General features: G+C 38.0%; 1 protein-coding gene across 1 annotated transcript in view; it reads left to right on the plus strand.

Moving 5' to 3' along the window:
• Positions 1–21734, plus strand: part of TLL2 (tolloid like 2) — a 610754-nt gene that overhangs the window by 373988 nt on the left and 215032 nt on the right. The window contains exon 7 of the mRNA XM_053691878.1: positions 6807–6931. Within this exon, the coding sequence (XP_053547853.1) occupies positions 6807–6931 (125 nt within the window). The remainder of the gene's footprint in view (positions 1–6806; positions 6932–21734) is intronic.

Here is a 21734-nt window from a genome sequence, read left to right on the forward strand (position 1 = left end):
GGTACTAAGCTGATCTACTTGATTGTACAAGTTACCCCTACCCCTACTTTCTTGATGCCCCATAATAATGATTCTTGGACCATTGGTTCCCCTCAGAATTAGAGCTGCTATTTCTATCCTGGCATGGTTGCCCCTGGGGTTCAATTTGTTCTGCATTATTATTTTGGGGAGCATTATTTACTTGGGGTGTCTGGTTATCCTGAGAATACCTTCACCGTCTATTGTATCGACCTTTGCGGGGGTACCCATTATTCTGTGGGTATTCTCTTTGGGCGTAATTATTCGCCTGAGTATGTCCCCTGCTTTGGCTATAGTCTCTCTGCGCCTCATCCCGTGTTGGGGGAGGGGTAGAGTTAAACCTCTGTGGAGATGGCCCGTTATCTATGGCCACTTCCTCGTAGGTTTTCTTTTTAGACTCCAAATTTAGGGGTTCAGGTGACACCCTAGTTTCGGCCACTATTTTAGGATTGGGCTTTTTCTCCCTTTTATCCCCCTGTTCACTGGACTGCTGAATAGAGTATAATTTCGTACTCTCTTTGATCAGCCATTCCAATGAACAGTTCTCCTCAAAATCTCTAGCTAAGTTGATTTTGATGGGTGTGGGTAGCGCTTCAAAAAATATATTCACAAACTCTGAACCTTCAAATATGGGATCATCTTCAGCCATGCTGTACGCATTCTTCAATACAGAAAGGAACTCAATTGGACTTTGTTTCGCTACATTATAAACCATATACAGCTATTCTCGCTGCCGTTTTAGTGCGATGTTGTCTGAATTCTTTTCTGCATTGTCGTTTTGTTTCACTCCAGGAACGAATATTCATATCCTTTAGTGAAGCAAAGAATTTGTGATGTTTACTTTCAAATACCCAGGGTAGAAATTCAATTTTTAACTGCTCACTTGTAACACTCATTATAGATAATGCATTTTCAAAGGCTTCTAAGTGGTCAATTATGGAAGTGGCCCCCCTTTAGAAAATGGGCGTACTGTATTCTTTAGGAATTTAATTATTGTGGGGGTGTCATACACTTTATTTGGTACATCACTGGATCTTACTGGGGACTTATTGTTTGAGCTAGAGTGCCTTTCATCTGAGGCGTAATAATTTTCTGGTTCCCCAGAGTTATGTAATTGCCTAGGGGAAAAAGTTACCTCTGGGCCTGAATTAGGGCTATAGTTTGGGTATCTTTGTCTATCCTCCCGCCTGGGATCTTGAAACTCATTTCTGTCCCAGTCCTTATAGCTGCTAATTTGTCTCTGTAATTTATTTATTGCCTGCTCGTATGCTTTTTCAGCCTCATGATATCTAGCTTTTAAAGTTTTATTTTCATCTTGGCACTTTTCATATTCTTCTTCGAAAGCTTTAAAATCAGCCACTAATTCCTGATTATATTTATCTAATTCAGAAGCCTTTTGGCTAGCATGGAAAACCTCTGTCTTTGCCTGAATAAATGCATCTTGAAATTCTCGTAATGAATCATTTTCATCCTTTAGCCGTCCTTATTGTCTGTTCTGTCCTGCCATTTGGTTAGATATCTCACAACTCAAATACATTAGGATCGGCCAAGTTTAGAAAATTAATTCGTCACGCCCCCTAAGTTCCGTGCATTTATTAAGTTGCAGTAACATTTGGTATAATTCCCCATCTTCAAACCACATATCTTTAGATAAATCTTTGGCCTTATCTTTACACTCAATAATATAGATACAAAAAGATACAATATACAGTGCTAGATGGAAAATAACACTTAAATGTACAACAAGAACTAATACTCTCCTTTTAGATAAGACCGCAGCCTTCTTACAGTCTCTCCTCTGTGACTGTTTTATACAAGTGGAAAAATGGCAAATAGATGGCGCTGGTCTGTACAGTAATGTTTCTCTATATGGCGAAGAGAAAAAGGGCTTGAGGTGTGTGTAGGATCCAATTAATATAAGTGCAGTATACTCACTCCATAAGTAGTGGGAGTTCAGCTGCGATGTAATGTGTCTCCAGAGTGATGTAGTTCCCCAGAATAGTTTCAGATTCTCTCAAGAACCTGTTAATAGGTCTGCAAGCAAATGAAGACTCAAAATGACCAAAGGTGTCCAGTAAATCAAGAAAAAACAAAATAGTAACTTACTCCATAAATAGGAGAATCCAGCTTGTCTCAGCAAAGAAGAATATCAACAGTCTTCCAACTTTGATAAAAAGATATTTATTTAAATTTAAATAAATATCTTTTTATCAAAGTTGGAAGACTGTTGATATTCTTCTTTGCTGAGAGAAGCCGGATTCTCCTATTTATGGAGTAAGTTACTATTTTTACACTCAATAATATACCTGGAGACATCGTCCCCAATATCAAGTCTAGTCATGATGTGGTTCATTGCTTCTAATTTGAGCGTTTTTTTCTGAACCACTTCATTGACAGAGGACCTTGGAGAGGGCACAATTTCATCTTGTACAGAAACGCTAGCATTACTTTTTGCTGAAGACATTGTTATCCTAGTGTTGCACTTAATAAGATAAAAACGCTAATACAATTTTGACCAATAAGATAGAGGAAAAAAAAAATTGATATCTTCAAAATATCAATATCAATTTTGAACTATGACAAAATTAATATTTTTGACCAATTTTGAAATATGAAAAATTAAGGCCTAGATTTGGAGTTTGGCGGTAGATGGGCTGTTAACGCTACGCAGGCTTTTTTCTGGCCGCACCATAAAATTAACTCTGGTATCGAGAGTCCAAAAAAATGCTGCGTTAGGCTCCAAAAAAGGAGCGTAGAGCATTTTTACCGCAAATGCAACTCTCGATACCAGAGTTGCTTACGGACGCGGCCAGCCTCAAAAACGTGCTCGTGCACGATTCTCCCATAGGAAACAATGGGGCTGTTTGAGCTGAAAAAAAAACTAACACCTGCAAAAAAGCAGCGTTCAGCTCCTAACGCAGCCCCATTGTTTCCTATGGGGAAACACTTCCTACGTCTGCACCTAACACTCTAACATGTACCCCGAGTCTAAACACCCCTAACCTTAAACTTATTAACCTTACACTTAGCTTTAGGGGTTAATACATTTATTAGAATAGCGGTGAGCTCCGGTCGGCAGATTAGGGGTTAATAATTGAAGTTAGGTGTCGGCGATGTTAGGGAGGGCAGATTAGGGGTTAATACTATTTATGATAGGGTTAGTGAGGCGGATTAGGGGTTAATAACTTTATTATAGTAGCGCTCAGGTCCGCTCGGCAGATTAGGGGTTAATAAGTGTAGGCAGGTGTCGGCGACGTTGAGGGGGCAGATTAGGGGTTAATAAATATAATATGGGGTCGGCGGTGTTAGGGGCAGCAGATTAGGGGTACATAAGGATAACGTAGGTGGCGGCGCTTTGCGGTCGGCAGATTAGGGGTTAAGTATTGTAAGTAGCTGGCGGCGACGTTGTGGGGGGCAGGTTAGGGGTTCATAAATATAATATAGGGGTCGGCGGGGTTAGGGGCAGCAGATTAGGGGTACATAAGTATAACGTAGGTGGCGGTCGGCAGATTAGGGGTTAAAAAAATTTAATCGAGTGGCGGCGATGTGGGGGGACCTCAGTTTAGGGGTACATAGGTAGTTTATGGGTGTTAGTGTACTTTAGAGTACAGTAGTTAAGAGCTTTATGAACCGGCGTTAGCCCAGAAAGCTCTTAACTCCTGCTTTTTTCCTGCGGCTGGAGTTTTGTCGTTAGAGCTCTAACGCTCACTTCAGAAACGACTCTAAATACCGGAGTTAGAAAGATCCCATTGAAAAGATAGGATATGCAATTGACGTAAGGGGATCTGCGGTATGGAAAAGTCGCGGCTGAAAAGTGAGCGTTAGACCCTATTTTGAGTGACTCCAAATACCGGCGGTAGCCTAAAACCAGCGTTAGGAGCCTCTAACGCTGGTTTTCACGGCTAACGCCAAACTCTAAATCTAGGCCTAATATTTTTATGAATTTTGAAATATGAAAAATTAATATTTTTATGATTTTTGAAATATGAAAAATTTATATTTTTAATTTTCCAAAAAAAATAATTTTTAATAATATTTCAAAGTATTAATATCAATCTTGAACACAAAAATCAATATTTCAATTTTCAAAAAAAAAAAATTCTATATTTTCAAAATATCAATTCGAAATATGATTTTTTTTTCTCTCTTCTATAATAATTTCTATTTACCACAAATATACTATATCAATATGATAATTATTTATAATATCTCAGCAGTGCCTCCAAATAATATGTCAGTATAGTTATAAAAATCTTAGCAGTATTCTCCAAACAATGTGTGAGTATATGGCAGGGAATATATTTAACAATCTTTCTTTAGACTGAACCCACAATCAATATACTTATACTAAGACAACAAAATTAATATAAAAATCTGAATTCTTTATTATTAGTAAATAACTATGAACATGTTGATACATAAATATTTGTGAGAATTAGAATATGAGACAACGCTATATGCGTTTAAAAACGTTCAAATAGGCTATGCAACATTCATAAAAATCTATCTTATTCACAGTAAAAGTTCACCCTGTTAGTACAATGAGATTTTAAGATCTTTAACAGCTAAATACCCAAGCAATACAATTCTAACAGCACTAATTTAAACAATGGGACAGTCTATACTTTTTTACCAAGCTCATAAAAGTTTACCTTTAAAGCTAGCCTGATTTACAATATCCTTTCATTCAAAATTAACACAATGAGACTAAAATATCACAGCTACTAATCTTCAGCAATACATTTCTAATTAGGGTACTAAAGTACATGTATTCTTACAGTGGACAAATGCTTTAAATAAATTCCTTAGCATACAAAAATAAACTTTTAACACTACACAGGCTTATGAAATACTAACTTGAAATACAAACTCCTTCTTTAAATCTGCTTAACTACAATTTGACTATGATATTATCAATAACCTTTGTTTAAAATATTAAAGTTAGAAATCATACCTCACCAGTCTGAACCAAATTGTAATTCAATATTTTCCAAATATCTTAGATCTCCTCATTTGAAGAAAAAGTTATTTTGCATAGATCAGGGTTAGTATTTCAGCTCCTTGCTTGAATGACTGTGTCCCAAGTATGCTCGCCAGTTCTCAGTCACCAGGGTAAGCAAATCACCAAAAAAACTGTCCTCTCTTACATTTAACCTTCCTGTTTTATAATCATTAGAGATCTGGTTTGGTTACGCCCACACGGAAACCTTGTCTCGGATTGGCCCTTTGAGATTTAATTTTTAAAACAGCCAAAAAGCCTTCTGGCTGTAGTTCTCGCATTGCAACACGGGGGAAGCGTGATAATACATACAGATTCATTTGAACATTTCTAACAGAAATATTTCTTTAAAATGGGTAATAACTGTCATAAATTCCTTACATTATTAAGTTATATGTTTATATGTATTGTATTATATCACATTTTTTTATTCTGATCAATTTGATATGAAACACAGTATGCCGTTAACATTATTATATTAAAGCAATTTAATACTGCTAATTATTTTGAAACTAGTGGCATTTAATATCTGTTATACATGCATTTACACATGTTTCCCATTTTACAATTTCTGCATATATGAATTGATGCCTGCAAAAGAAATGGAAACAATTGTTAGAAATTATTTAAGCATTTATATGTCTATTTGTAACATTATTAATGTAGTTAGTATTCAATACAACAATTAATTATTTAATATAATGTGTTTCAGTTCAACATATATATACATATATGGGTTATTTGAATTATTTCAAACATACTTGAAACTAGTATTGTTCCCTTTGCAAAAATGTATTTATTTTTATATGTGTTACACAGGGGTTGTAAATGTTAATTCTTCAACCCACACTGCTCTCAGTAATTTTAAGTTTACAACATAGCATTTGTCTTTGTTGACTAAGGTCTTCACTGCCCAACCCACATAGCATGGTTTATTTGCATTTGAAATGCACAGAGTTACTTTCTCACAAGTCAGACTCTTAGGCACATTGTGAGGGGTAATAGATTTTATCTCACATTCCCAGGCAATCACACATATGGTTTCCTGAAATAATTGTTAAATTTTAATTAAACCAAATGTTCTATTGTTCTCACTTGTATGCCCTTTTAACTTTTGCATCCTGAGTGGAGGAGAACTAAACATGATTGAAGTCAGCCCTTCTGAATGAAATGAATCATTTTCTACTGACCAGCCAAATATATGATTAAATATATATATATTTATTAACCTTGAAATATATGATTAAAATATATATATTTATTTACCTTACATATACCTTGACAGCCTGTCTTGTTCTTCTTCCCTTTTATTCCGTGTCCTCTAGCTTGGGTATTGGTTCCCACTCATAATTGGAATTAATTTGTGGACTCTCCATGCCATAGGAAAGAAAACAAAATTTAAGCTTACCTGATGATACATTTCTTTCTTTTCAGGCATAGAGAGTCCACAACCTGCCCTTATTTTATTTTAAGATGGCATAGTTTTTGGTATAAACCTCAGGCACCTCTATACCCTTGTGTTATCTTCATTTAACATTTTCCTTCAGCCTAATGACTGGGGAATATGGGTAAGGGAAGTGACACTTAACAGCTCTGCTGGGGTGTTCTTTGTCTTCTCCTGCTGGTCAGGAGTGAATATCCCACTAGTAATTGGAATGAATTTGTGGACTCTCCATGCCTGGAAAGAAAGACATTTATCAGGTAAGCATACATTTTGTTTTTACTTATGAACAGTAATATCTCTGTTAAACAAACTTTTAAAAAAATTGGATCTCTTCTCTCTTAATAGAGGTGTATTCCTGGACACTATACTTCCTCGAAGAGATGATGCCTCAGTTCGCCCTACGATTGGACAACGTGTAAGACTCAGCCAAGGAGACATTGCACAGGCAAAGAAGCTATACAAGTGCCCAGGTATCATGTTTAAACTATCTTGTTGTGTGGTTGTCTGTTTTTATCACAACTTGTCTATAATTAAAATAAAATAATCAAATCTAATGTTACCTTCATGACAGCACATTTCCTCTTGACTCACATCTGTAAAATGGTGGGACAGACTTTTTTTAATTTAATTTAGTAGGTGGCAACACTTTTGAGGTTCTAGACTTTCTGGTCTTATGAGTAAGAAAATGGTTTGTTTGTCGCTGTATTTGCAGAATAAGCTTAAACTTCACGATTTAGTGGTGGTTGCCAGACTACTTGGCACCTAGTATTTTTTTCGAGCTCTGGAGTAAGACGTTAGGCTGTTTCCTATCTTTATCAATAAGTACAGGCCCAACACACTAATAACTTTTAGTGTCCTTTACACTATACCGCATGGCATAAATATGATATATTGGTCCTCTTCCATTTGTGCGACCACTTGGCCATTATAATGGTAGGTAAAAACCAGCATGCCCATCATGTATGCCCACAGAATGTCGTAGACATTCATGTATTCTCTACAGTGTCCTACCATCTCTACCTGAAGACTATTCCATGAGTTGGCCATCCTTTCTGTAAATGCCTCTTGAACCTCTATACTAGCTCATTCATTATTCTGCATTAATGTACCAAATATCCAGAGTAATGACTGTTGGTTTAAATATGCACTATAAACAGAGCTGGGCAATTATACAGCTAGAAAGTGTCATAAATCAGTGAGAGAGAACAGACCAAGGGCAATAGAGACAGAGGAAACTGGAATACAGAGTGGCACAGTGCAGCCAGGCATGAGGCAGTGATGATATCAAGAACATCTGAGGCCAAGGGGAGAAAAGAGAGATGGGGGAATGTAGGGTGTGAGTAGTGGTACCATCTGATGGCAACATACTGGCACTGATAGTACATACACTGGTATATATTCATTACCTCAGATGTTACATACACTGGCATATACACATTACCTCAGATGGTACATACGCTGGTATATATATATTACCTCAGATGGTACATACCCTGGTTTGTGTGTGTGTGTATATATATATATATATATATTTCTTTCATGTAATTGGCAAGAGTCCATGAGCTAGTGACGTATGGGATATACATTCCTACCAGGAGGGGCAAAGTTTCCCAAACCTCAAAATGCCTATAAATACACCCCTCACCACACCCACAAATCAGTTTTACAAACTTTGCCTCCCGTGGAGGTGGTGAAGTAAGTTTGTGCTAGATTCTACGTTGATATGCGCTCCGCAGCAGGTTGGAGCCCGGTTTTCCTCTCAGCGTGCAGTGAATGTCAGAGGGATGTGAAGAGAGTATTGCCTATTTGAATTCAATTATCTCCTTCTACGGGGTCTATTTCATAGGTTCTCTGTTATTGGTTGTAGAGATTCATCTCTTACCTCCCTTTTCAGATCGACGATATACTCTTATATATACCATTACCTCTACTGATTCTCGTTTCAGTACTGGTTTGGCTTTCTACTACATGTAGATGAGTGTCTAAGTCTTATTTTTGTGACACTCTAAGCTATGGTTGGGCACTTTTATATAAAGTTCTAAATATTTGTGTTTAAACATTTATTTGCCTTGATTCAGGATGTTCAATATTCCTTATTTCAGACAGTCAGTTTCATTATTTGGGATAATGCATTTGAATAATCAATTTTTTTCTTACCTTAAAATTTGACTTTTTTTTCCCTGTGGGCTGTTAGGCTCGCGGGGGCTGAAAATGCTTCATTTTATTGCGTCATTCTGGGCGCGGACTTTTTTGGCGCAAAAAAATTTCTTTGTTATTTCCGGCGTCATACTTGTCACCGGAAGTTGCGTCATTTTTGACGTTTTTTTCGCCAAAAGTGTCGGCGTTACCGAATGTGGCGTCATTTTTGGCGCTAAAAGCATTTAGGCGCCAAATAATGTGGGCGTCTTTTTTGGCGCTAAAAAATATGGGCGTCATTATTGTCTCCACATTATTTAAGTCTCATTGTTTATTTGCTTCTGGTTGCTAGAAGCTTGTTCACTGGCATTTTTTCCCATTCCTGAAACTGTCATTTAAGGAATTTGATCAATTTTGCTTTATATGTTGTTTTTTCTATTACATATTGCAAGATGTCTCAGATTGACCCTGAATCAGAAGATACTTCTGGAAAATCGCTGCCTGATGCTGGATCTACCAAAGTTAAGTGTATTTGCTGTAAACTTGTGGTATCTGTTCCTCCAGCTGTTGTTTGTAATGAATGTCATGACAAACTTGTTAATGCAGATAATATTTCCTTTAGTAATGTTACATTACCTGTTGCTGTTCCATCAACATCTAATACTCAGAGTGTTCCTGTTAACATAAGAGATTTTGTTTCTAAATCCATTAAGAAGGCTATGTCTGTTATTCCTCCTTCTAGTAAACGTAAAAGGTCTTTTAAAACTTCTAATTTTTAAGATGAATTTTTAAATGAACATCATCATTCTGATTCTGATAATGATTCCTCTGGTTCAGAGGATTCTGTTTCAGAGGTTGATGCTGATAAATCTTCATATTTATTCAAAATGGAATTTATTCATTCTTTACTTAAAGAAGTCTTAATTGCATTAGAAATAGAGGAATCTGGTCCTCTTGATACTAAATCTAAACGTTTAAATAAGGTTTTTAAATCTCCTGTAGTTATTCCAGAAGTTTTTCCTGTCCCTGATGCTATTTCTGAAGTAATTTCCAGGGAATGGAATAATTTGGGTAATTCATTTACTCCTTCTAAATGTTTTAAGCAATTATATCCTGTGCCATCTGACAGATTAGAGTTTTGGGACAAAATCCCTAAGGTTGATGGGGCTATCTCTACTCTTGCTAAACGTACTACTATTCCTACGGCAGATAGTACTTCCTTTAAGGATCCTTTAGATAGGAAAATTGAATCCTTTCTAAGAAAAGCTTACTTATGTTCAGGTAATCTTCTTAGACCTGCTATATCTTTAGCGGATGTTGCTGCAGCTTCAACTTTTTGGTTGGAAGCTTTAGCGCAACAAGTAACAGATCATAATTCTCATAGCATTGTTAATCTTCTTCAACATGCTAATAATTTTATTTGTGATGCCATCTTTGATATCATTAGGGTTGATGTCAGGTATATGTCTCTAGCTATTTTAGCTAGAAGAGCTTTATGGCTTAAAACTTGGAATGCTGATATGTCTTCTAAGTCAACTTTGCTTTCCCTTTCTTTCCAGGGTAATAAATTATTTGGTTCACAGTTGGATTCTATTATTTCAACTGTTACTGGGGGGAAAGGAACTTTTTTACCACAGGATAAAAAATCTAAAGGAAAATTTAGGTCTACTAATCGTTTTCGTTCCTTTCGTCACAATAAGGAACAAAAGCCTGATCCTTCCCCTACAGGAGCGGTATCAGTTTGGAAACCATCTCCAGTCTGGAATAAATCCAAGCCTTTTAGAAAGCCAAAGCCAGCTCCCAAGTCAACATGAAGGTGCGGCCCTCATTCCAGCTCAGCTGGTAGGGAGCAGATTACGATTTTTCAAAGAAATTTGGATCAATTTGATTCACATTCTTTGGATTCAGAACATTGTTTCACAAGGGTACAGAATAGGCTTCAAGATAAGGCCTCCTGCAAGAAGATTTTTTCTTTCCCGTGTCCCAGTAAATCCAGTGAAGGCTCAAGCATTTCTGAAATGTGTTTCAGATCTAGAGTTGGCTGGAGTAATTATGCCAGTTCCAGTTCTGGAACAGGGGCTGGGGTTTTACTCAAATCTCTTCATTGTACCAAAGAAGGAGAATTCCTTCAGACCAGTTCTGGATTTAAAAATATTGAATCATTATGTAAGGATACCAACATTCAAAATGGTAACTATAAGGACTATTCTGCCTTTTGTTCAGCAAGGGCATTATATGTCCACAATAGATTTACAGGATGCATATCTGCATATTCCGATTCATCCAGATCACTATCAGTTTCTGAGATTCTCTTTCCTAGACAAGCATTACCAGTTTGTGGCTCTGTCGTTTGGCCTAGCAACAGCTCCAAGGATTTTTACAAAGGTTCTCGGTGCCCTTCTGTCTGTAATCAGAGAACAGGGTATTGTGGTATTTCCTTATTTGGACGATATCTTGGTACTTGCTCAGTCTTCACATTTAGCAGAATCTCATACGAATCGACTTGTATTGTTTCTTCGAGAACATGGTTGGAGGATCAATTTACCAAAAAGTTCATTCATTCCTCAGACAAGGGTAACCTTTTTAGGTTTCCAGATAGATTCAGTGTCCATGACTCTGTCTCTGACAGACAAGAGACGTCTAAAATTGGTTTCAGCTTGTCGAAACCTTCAGTCTCAATCATTCCCTTCGGTAGCCTTATGCATGGAAATTCTAGGTCTTATGACTGCTGCATAGCAGTCCCCTTTGCTCATTTTCACATGCGACCTCTTCAGCTCTGTATGCTGAACCAGTGGTGCAGGGATTATACAAAGATATCTCAATTAATATCTTTAAAACCGATTGTACGACACTCTCTGACGTGGTGGACAGACCACCATGGTTTAGTTCAGGGGGCTTCTTTTGTTCTTCCGACCTGGACTGTGATTTCAACAGATGCAAGTCTGACAGGTTGGGGAGCTGTTTGGGGGTCTCTGACAGCACAAGGGGTTTGGGAATCTCAGGAGGTGAGATTACCAATCAACATTTTGGAACTCCGTGCAATTTTCAGAGCTCTTCAGTCATGGCCTCTTCTAAAGAGAGAGTCGTTTATTTGTTTTCAGACGGACAATGTCACAACCGTGGCATATGTCAATCATCAAGGAGGGACTCACAGTCCTCTGGCTATGAAAGAAGTATCTCGAATACTGGTATGGGCGGAATCCAGCTCCTGTCTAATTTCTGCGGTTCATATCCCAGGTATAGACAATTGGGAAGCGGATTATCTCAGTCGCCAAACGTTACATCCGGGCGAATGGTCTCTTCACCCAGAGGTATTTCTTCAGATTGTTCAAATGTGGGGACTTCCAGAAATAGATCTGATGGCTTCTCATCTAAACAAGAAGCTTCCCAGGTATCTGTCCAGATCCAGGGATCCTCAGGCGGAGGCAGTGGATGCATTGTCACTTCCTTGGAAGTATCATCCTGCCTATATCTTTCAGCCTCTAGTTCTTCCAAGAGTGATTTCCAAGATTCTAAAGGAGTGCTCGTTTGTTCTGCTGGTGGCTCCAGCATGGCCTCACAGGTTTTGGTATGCGGATCTTGTCCGGATGGCCACTTGCCAACCGTGGACTCTTCCGTTAAGACCAAACCTTCTATCGCAAGGTCCTTTTTTCCATCAGGATCTCAAATCCTTAAATTTGAAGGTATGGAGATTGAACGCTTGATTCTCAGTCATAGAGGTTTCTCTGACTCTGTGATTAATACTATGTTACTGGCTCGTAAATCTGTATCTAGGAAGATATATTATCGAGTCTGGAAGATTTACATTTCTTGGTGTTTTTCTCATCTTTTTTCTTGGCATTCATTTAGAATTCCTAGAATTTTACAGTTTCTTCAGGATGGTTTGGATAAAGGTTTGTCTGCAAGTTCCTTGAAAGGACAAATCTCTGCTCTTTCTGTTCTTTTTCACAGAAAGATTGCTAGTCCTCCTGATATTCATTGTTTTGTACAAGCTTTGGTTCGTATAAAACCTGTTATTAAGTCAATTTCTCCTCCTTGGAGTTTGAATTTGGTTCTGGGGGCTCTTCAAGCTCCTCCGTTTGAACCTATGCATTCGCTGGACATTAAATTACTTTCTTGGAAAGTTTTGTTTCTTTTGGCCATCTCTTCTGCTAGAATAGTTTCTGAATTATCTGCTCTTTCTTGTGAGTCTCCTTTTCTGATTTTTCATCAGGATAAGGCGGTGTTGCGAACTTCTTTTAAATTTTTACCTAAGGTTGTGAATTCTAACAACATTAGTAGAGAAATTGTGGTTCCTTCATTGTGTCCTAATCCTAAGAATTCTAAGGAAAGATCGTTGCATTCTTTGGATGTAGTTAGAGCTTTGAAATATTATGTTGAAGCTACCAAAAATTTCCGAAAGACTTCTAGTCTATTTGTTATCTTTTCCGGTTCTAGGAAAGGTCAGAAGGCCTCTGCCATTTCTTTGGCGTCTTGGTTAAAGTCTTTGATTCATCATGCTTATGTCGAGTCGGGTAAAACTCCGCCTCAAAGGATTACAGCTCATTCTACTAGGTCAGTTTCTACTTCCTGGGCGTTTAGGAATGAAGCTTCGGTTGATCAGATTTGCAAAGCAGCAACTTGGTCTTCTTTGCATACTTTTACTAAATTCTACCATTTTGATGTGTTTTCTTCTTCTGAAGCAGTTTTTGGTAGAAAAGTACTTCAGGCAGCTGTTTCAGTTTGATTCTTCTGCTTATAATTTCAGTTTTTCTCATTATAAGATTTAAACTTTGTTTTGGGTGTGGATTATTTTCAGCGGAATTGGCTGTCTTTATTTTATCCCTCCCTCTCTAGTGACTCTTGCGTGGAAGATCCACATCTTGGGTATTCATTATCCCATACGTCACTAGCTCATGGACTCTTGCTAATTACATGAAAGAAAACATAATTTATGTAAGAACTTACCTGATAAATTCATTTCTTTCATATTAGCAAGAGTCCATGAGGCCCACCCTTTTTTGTGGTGGTTATGATTTTTTTGTATAAAGCACAATTATTCCAATTCCTTATTTTTTATGCTTTCGCACTTTTTTCTTATCACCCCACTTCTTGGCTATGCGTTAAACTGATTTGTGGGTGTGGTGAGGGGTGTATTTATAGGCATTTTGAGGTTTGGGAAACTTTGCTCCTCCTGGTAGGAATGTATATCCCATACGTCACTAGCTCATGGACTCTTGCTAATATGAAAGAAATGAATTTATCAGGTAAGTTCTTACATAAATTATGTTTTATATATATATATATATATATATATATATATATATATATATATATATATATATATATATATACACCCAACCTGACCACTCCATCCAAAACCTCAAAATCAAGATTCTCAGAGGCAACCTCAAAAACACCATGGAAAGAAAAACCTTTGAAATGAAAATGATAATGCACTTCAACTTGCTAAATTCTGGACTAAATGTGGACTTTTCATATACTGTAGTCAATTACATTGTATATTCCACACTCTCTATGCATAGGTACGCAGGTAAGCCTATGTCCACACTTTTGTCATTATTATTATTCCCCCCTTTTTTTTTTCTTTCCTTTCTCCTTTTTTGACTATTTTATATTCCCCTGTATACTTAATTTCCCCTCTTTATTCATATTGATTCTATGTTGATATATAACTTTGTCAGTATATGCTTTGTGTATTACCATATATTTCACCTGTTTTACTGACACTATCTGCCTGTCTCCTAAACCCCCATCATGATTTTTTATGACACCCCCTCCTCCCCCTGCATTCAGACCTCTGTAACACCTTCAGTCTTTTTAGCCTGTGTTTTAAGATATAATCTGTAAATTCCAACAAATTGTTCAGTATTGCTTATTGCTTCAGACTTGAAAAAGGAAGACTCTCTTACGAAAGCTTGTCATCTTATAAATATATAGTTACTCCAAGTATCAACGCTCAATGCAATACTCTTGTTATTTTGGCTTGAGAAAGGGCAGAAGCCCGAAACGTCGCCTGTATTTCACTGCTTGTAATAAAAATGGTATAAACTTGACTTGGTGTGCTGCAGCCATTTCTATTTTGTATATTAATATCTGTCAAGGTGAGACAGAGGCTGCTTGCACCCTTACCTGAAGGTGAATTGGTGCTGGACTTTACCCTGTTTATATATATATATATATATATATATAAATATATACATACATACATACATACATACATACATAACCTCTGATTGTACATACGCTGGTGTGTGTGTGTATATGTATATATGTGTGTGTGTGTGTGTGTGTGTATATATATATATATATATATATATATTTACATATATATATACAACAACATTTAACATTAGGGGGAGGTAAAAGGTGAGTTTAAAATCCTCCACTACATACAAAATATAGAGAAAATAACTCATTGTTTAGTTCATTAACAAATCTAGACAGGCCAGAAGGCTTGTTTTTCCCACAGATAATGTTTGAATTACATTGTTTCCAATGCAGCAAAGGATTCTGGGTAAAATATGCAAATTAAAGGGATACTAACCCTAAATGTTTTCTTTCATGATTCAGATAGAGCATGCAATTTTAAGCAACTTTCTAATTTACTCCTATTATCAATTTTTCTTTGTTCTCATGTTATCTTGATTTGAAAAAGCAATAATGAAAGGTTAGGAGCCGGCCCATTTTTAGTTCAGCACCTGGGTAGCGCTGGCTAATTGTTATGCTACATTTAGCCACAAATTAGCAAGTGCTACCCAGGTGCTGAACAAAAAATGGGCTGGCTCTAAAGCTTACAGTACTGCTTTTTAAAATCCAGATAGCATGAGAACAAAGAAAAATTGATAATAGGAGTAAATTAGAAAGTTGCTTAAAATCTCATGCTCTATCTGAATCATGAATTAAAAAAATTGGGTTTAGTATCCCTTTAAGTTCACAATGACACACCTTTTTACTTCAAGTCTCTCTCCCTCTCTCTTATTATATATTATTTACATTACCTCTGAGGGTAGATATGCTGGTGTTTATATACATTACTGTAAGATTGTGGTATTTAGGGTAATTATAAATAAATGCCCCACTAATAGATCATACAATCTAGGAGTCTAGAAATACTAGACAAATTGTTATCTATCAAATGATGTGGGGGGTGCTCACTGTCTTTAAATGCAAAATGTATAAGAAAAGGGAAAGAGAGATGGACAAAAAATGTGAACACTCAAAGAAAAAAATGTAAACCAATATTTGCATTCCCTGAAGGCATGGAGAGGGGGGGGGGGGACCCAACAGAGGATGAATTAAAATAGAACTTTTATTAGAGTTGATCATAAAAATAATAGTGTTATTAAAAGGTGGATATATTGATTGTATTGGTCATCATGAAAAACAATTTCCCTTTCCCACCAGCCTAGATAGATGTTGGAGTAGGTGGGAGCACACAATGAGCCCATCCCTGTGCCCTGGGTTTGTAAATAAAAGTGATAGTTGAACACAAAATAATTGTGCTTCAGGACAAAGTTAAGTAATGACATAATTAAATCATAACGCTTCCATTTATATGTTGCTTCCATGTTTAGATAATACTTAACAGCTGCACATCCCTTATCATGTTTGATTGATGTGAATAGTGATTCAACATCACAGGTAATTAAGATTGTATGTTTTTCAACAGCTATATCATTTATTTTACCCAAAATGTCCATGGTATCTCTGATAAAAGATGGTAATGACCATAATATGTCTCGTAAACACAGGTCAAGAAATTTACTGGCTTGTTCACACAGGCTACCAATGCTTGAAACAATCGGCCTACCAGGAGGTATATTTTTATCGTTGTGTACTTTAGGAAGTAGGAATAGTGTAGATACCTTTGGATTTTTAACCAGTAAAAATTGTCATTCCTTAGGACTTATCACACCATCTTTTTTGGCTGTATTGATCATATTATTATACTTCTCCAAATATTGTGAGGTTGAATTAGAGAACAGATAACCCAAAATGACCACATTCCCTCCTTTATCAGATGGTTTAATGAGAATGTCATCCCATGATTGAATGTCAGCCAATGCTTCGGTGTCCTCTTTACTCATATTAGACTTGTTATTCTCTCTAATTAGTAAGAATTCTTTCATCACCATTTTGAGAAACACATCAATCTGAGAAACTCTATTGAGTTGTGGCATAAATTTTGACTTTGTTTTAAGTTTTTTATCCAAAAACATCTGAGTTTCTTGAGTGTCATTTCCCTTACTTTCAATCCATAAATCTATTAAAGTATCTAGAGTTTGTATTTCATCAGTAGCACTATCCCCATGTGTACTGTACATCTTTCTCCAACATAGGTGTGTCCGGTCCACGGCGTCATCCTTACTTGTGGGATATTCTCTTCCCCAACAGGAAATGGCAAAGAGCCCAGCAAAGCTGGTCACATGATCCCTCCTAGGCTCCGCCTACCCCAGTCATTCTCTTTGCCGTTGTACAGGCAACATCTCCACGGAGATGGCTTAGAGTTTTTTAGTGTTTAACTGTAGTTTTTATTATTCAATCAAGAGTTTGTTATTTTGAAATAGTGCTGGTATGTACTATTTACTCAGAAACAGAAAAGAGATGAAGATTTCTGTTTGTATGAGGAAAATGATTTTAGCAACCGTCACTAAAATCCATGGCTGTTCCACACAGGACTGTTGAGAGCAATTAACTTCAGTTGGGGGAACAGTGAGCAGTCTCTTGCTGCTTGAGGTATGACACATTCTAACAAGACGATGTAATGCTGGAAGCTGTCATTTTCCCTCTGGGATCCGGTAAGCCATGTTTATTACGATTGTAAATAAGGGCTTCAAAAAGGGCTTATTAAGACTGTAGACTTTTTTTGGGCTAAATCGATTGATTATTAACACATATTTAGCCTTGAGGAATCATTTTATCTGGGTATTTTGATATAATAATAACCTCTCTCTCTTTTTGGATTAAAAGCATCATCAGATTGGCTTACGAGACTGCCGGACGGCAGCCTCCCGAAAGAATCACAGCTCATTCCACTAGGGCTGTGGCTTCCACATGGGCCTTCAAGAACGAGGCTTCTGTTGATCAGATATGTAGGGCAGCGACTTGGTCTTCACTGCACACTTTTACCAAATTTTACAAGTTTGATACTTTTGCTTCTTCTGAGGCTATTTTTGGGAGAAAGGTTTTGCAAGCCGTGGTGCCTTCCATTTAGGTGACCTGATTTGCTCCCTCCCTTCATCCGTGTCCTAAAGCTTTGGTATTGGTTCCCACAAGTAAGGATGACGCCGTGGACCGGACACACCTATGTTGGAGAAAACAGAATTTATGTTTACCTGATAAATTACTTTCTCCAACGGTGTGTCCGGTCCACGGCCCGCCCTGGTTTTTTTAATCAGGTCTGATAATTTATTTTCTTTAACTACAGTCTCCACGGTACCATATGGTTTCTCCTATGCAAATATTCCTCCTTAACGTCGGTCGAATGACTGGGGTAGGCGGAGCCTAGGAGGGATCATGTGACCAGCTTTGCTGGGCTCTTTGCCATTTCCTGTTGGGGAAGAGAATATCCCACAAGTAAGGATGACGCCGTGGACCGGACACACCGTTGGAGAAAGTAATTTATCAGGTAAACATAAATTCTGTTTTTTTAGTGCAAATTTTCTACAGAAAAGATGGAGGTCTTTTATTAGTTCAAATTTGTCCAAATGGGGAATGGGAGAGAAGGACAGGCCTTTAGATAGAATATTGATATGTTTAGGGGACAGTGTTCGGGATGAGAGTTTAATAATTTGTAGTTTATTATCGTTTTCTACCATTTTGGTCTTTTGCCCCAATCCTCCCTCCTTCTGTAACGATTGTCCGTCCTGTATCCCCATTTTGTCCTGTCTCTTAATGTCCGATCTCCCCCTTGTGCCCCTCCTTGTCAGTCTCTGGGACCTAGGTCCAATTGGTTTGTATTTCTGTCTAAAAAACTTCTACTATTATTAGATGTATTAGTGTTGGCATTTTCAGAGTGACTATCCTCTATTGCCGATGAATCGTAGTCAGATAGTGAAGTTGTTTTAGTTGGTGGTAGACTATTTACTGGTCTTCTTCTGGGCTGTTTATCATCCCAGGTGAAAATTTTACCTTTTTCAAAATCTTTAAGGTCACAAGTTATTTTGGCACACTAGGGCCTAGATTTGGAGTTCGGCGGTAGCCGTCAAAACCAGCGTTAGAGGCTCCTAACGCTGGTTTTGGGCTCCCGCTGGTATTTGGAGTCAGTGATTAAAGGGTCTAACGCTCACTTTTCAGCCGCGACTTTTCCATACCGCAGATCCCCCTACGCCATTTGCGTATCCTATCTTTTCAATGGGATCTTCCTAACGCCGGTATTTAGAGTCGTTTCTGAAGTGAGCGTTAGAGCTCTAACGACAAAATTCCAGCCGCCTGAAAATAGCAGGAGTTAAGAGCTTTCTGGCTAACGCCAGTTCATAAAGCTCTTAACTACTGTACCCTAAAGTACACTAACACCCATAAACTACCTATGTACCCCTAAACCGAGCTCCCCCCACATCGCCGCCACTCGATTTAAATTTTTAACCCCTAATCTGCCGACCGCCACCTACGTTATACTTATGTACCCCTAATCTGCTGCCCCTAACCCCGCCGACCCCTGTATTACATTTATTAACCCCTAACCTGCCCCCCACAACGTCGCCGCCAGCTACTTAAAATAATTAACCCCTAATCTTCCGACCGCAAAGCGCCGCCACCTACGTTATCCCTATGTACCCCTAATCTGCTACCCCTAACACCGCCGACCCCTTATTATATTTATTAACCCCTAATCTGCCACCCTCAACGTCGCCGACACCTGCCTACACTTATTAACCCCTAATCTGCCGAGCGGACCTGAGCGCTACTATAATAAAGTTATTAACCCCCTAACCCGCCTCACTAACCCTATCATAAATAGTATTAACCCCTAATCTGCCCTCCCTAACATCGCCGACACCTACCTTCAATTATTAACCCCTAATCTGCCGAGCGGACCTCACCGCTACTATAATAAATGTATTAACCCCTAAAGCTAAGTCTAACCCTAATACTAACACCCCCCTAAGTTAAATATAATTTACATCTAACGAAATAAATTAACTCTTATTAAATAACTTATTCCTATTTAAAGCTAAATACTTACCTGTAAAATAAATCCTAATATAGCTACAATATAAATTATAATTATATTATAGCTATTTTAGGATTAATATTTATTTTACAGGCAACTTTGTAATTATTTTAACCAGGTACAATAGCTATTAAATAGTTAAGAACTATTTAATAGTTACCTAGTTAAAATAATAACAAATTTACCTGTAAAATAAATCCTAACCTAAGATATAATTAAACCTAACACTACCCTATCAATAAATTAATTAAATAAACTACCTACAATTAACCTAACACTACACTATCAATAAATTAATTAAACACAATTGCTACAAATAAATACAATTAAATAAACTAGCTAAAGTACAAAAAATAAAAAAGAACTAAGTTACAAAAAATAATAAAATATTTACAAACATAAGAAAAATATTACAACAATTTTAAACTAATTACACCTACTCTAAGCCCCCTAATAAAATAACAAAGCCCCCCAAAATAAAAAATTCCCTACCCTATTCTAAATTAAAAAAGTTACAAGCTCTTTTACCTTACCAGCCCTGAATAGGGCCCTTTGCGGGGCATGCCCCAAGGATTTCAGCTCTTTTGCCTGTAAAAAAAAACATACAATACCCCCCCCAACATTACAACCCACCACCCACATACCCCTAATCTAACCCAAACCCCCCTTAAATAAACCTAACACTAAGCCCCTGAAGATCTTCCTACCTTGTCTTCACCATACCAGGTTCACCGATCCGTCCTGGCTCCAACATCTTCATCCAACCCAAGCGGGGGTTGGCGATCCATCATCCGGTGCTGAAGAGGTCCAGAAGAGGCTCCAAAGTCTTCCTCCTATCCGGCAAGAAGAGGACATCCGGATCGGCAAACATCTTCTCCAAGCGGCATCTTCAATCTTCTTCCATCCGGTGCGGAGCGGGTCCATCTTGAAGCAGGCGACGCGGATCCATCCTCTTCTTCCGTTGTCTCCCGACGAATGACGGTTCCTTTAAGGGACGTCATCCAAGATGGCGTCCCTCGAATTCCGATTGGCTGATAGGATTCTATCAGCCAATCGGAATTAAGGTAGGAATTTTCTGATTGGCTGATGGAATCAGCCAATCAGAATCAAGTTCAATCCGATTGGCTGATCCAATCAGCCAATCAGATTGAGCTCGCATTCTATTGGCTTTTCCGATCAGCCAATAGAATGCGAGCTCAATCTGATTGGCTGATTGGATCAGCCAATCGGATTGAACTTGATTCTGATTGGCTGATTCCATCAGCCAATCAGAAAATTCCTACCTTAATTCCGATTGGCTGATAGAATCCTATCAGCCAATCGGAATTCGAGGGACGCCATCTTGGATGACGTCCCTTAAAGGAACCGTCATTCGTCGGGAGACAACGGAAGAAGAGGATGGATCCGCGTCGCCTGCTTCAAGATGGACCCGCTCCGCACCGGATGGAAGAAGATTGAAGATGCCGCTTGGAGAAGATGTTTGCCGGTCCGGATGTCCTCTTCTTGCCGGATAGGAGGAAGACTTTGGAGCCTCTTCTGGACCTCTTCAGCACCGGATGATGGATCGCCAACCCCCGCTTGGGTTGGATGAAGATGTTGGAGCCAGGACGGATCGGTGAACCTGGTATGGTGAAGACAAGGTAGGAAGATCTTCAGGGGCTTTGTGTTAGGTTTATTTCCGGGGGGTTTGGGTTAGATTAGGGGTATGTGGGTGGTGGGTTGTAATGTTGGGGGGGGGTATTGTATGTTTTTTTTTACAGGCAAAAGAGCTGAAATCCTTGGGGCATGCCCCGCAAAGGGCCCTGTTCAGGGCTGGTAAGGTAAAAGAGCTTGTAACTTTTTTAATTTAGAATAGGGTAGGGAATTTTTTATTTTGGGGGGCTTTGTTATTTTATTAGGGGGCTTAGAGTAGGTGTAATTAGTTTAAAATTGTTGTAATATTTTTCTTATGTTTGTAAATA

This window comes from Bombina bombina, chromosome 9 (assembly GCF_027579735.1).
Source record: "Bombina bombina isolate aBomBom1 chromosome 9, aBomBom1.pri, whole genome shotgun sequence".
NCBI lineage: Eukaryota > Metazoa > Chordata > Amphibia > Anura > Bombinatoridae > Bombina > Bombina bombina.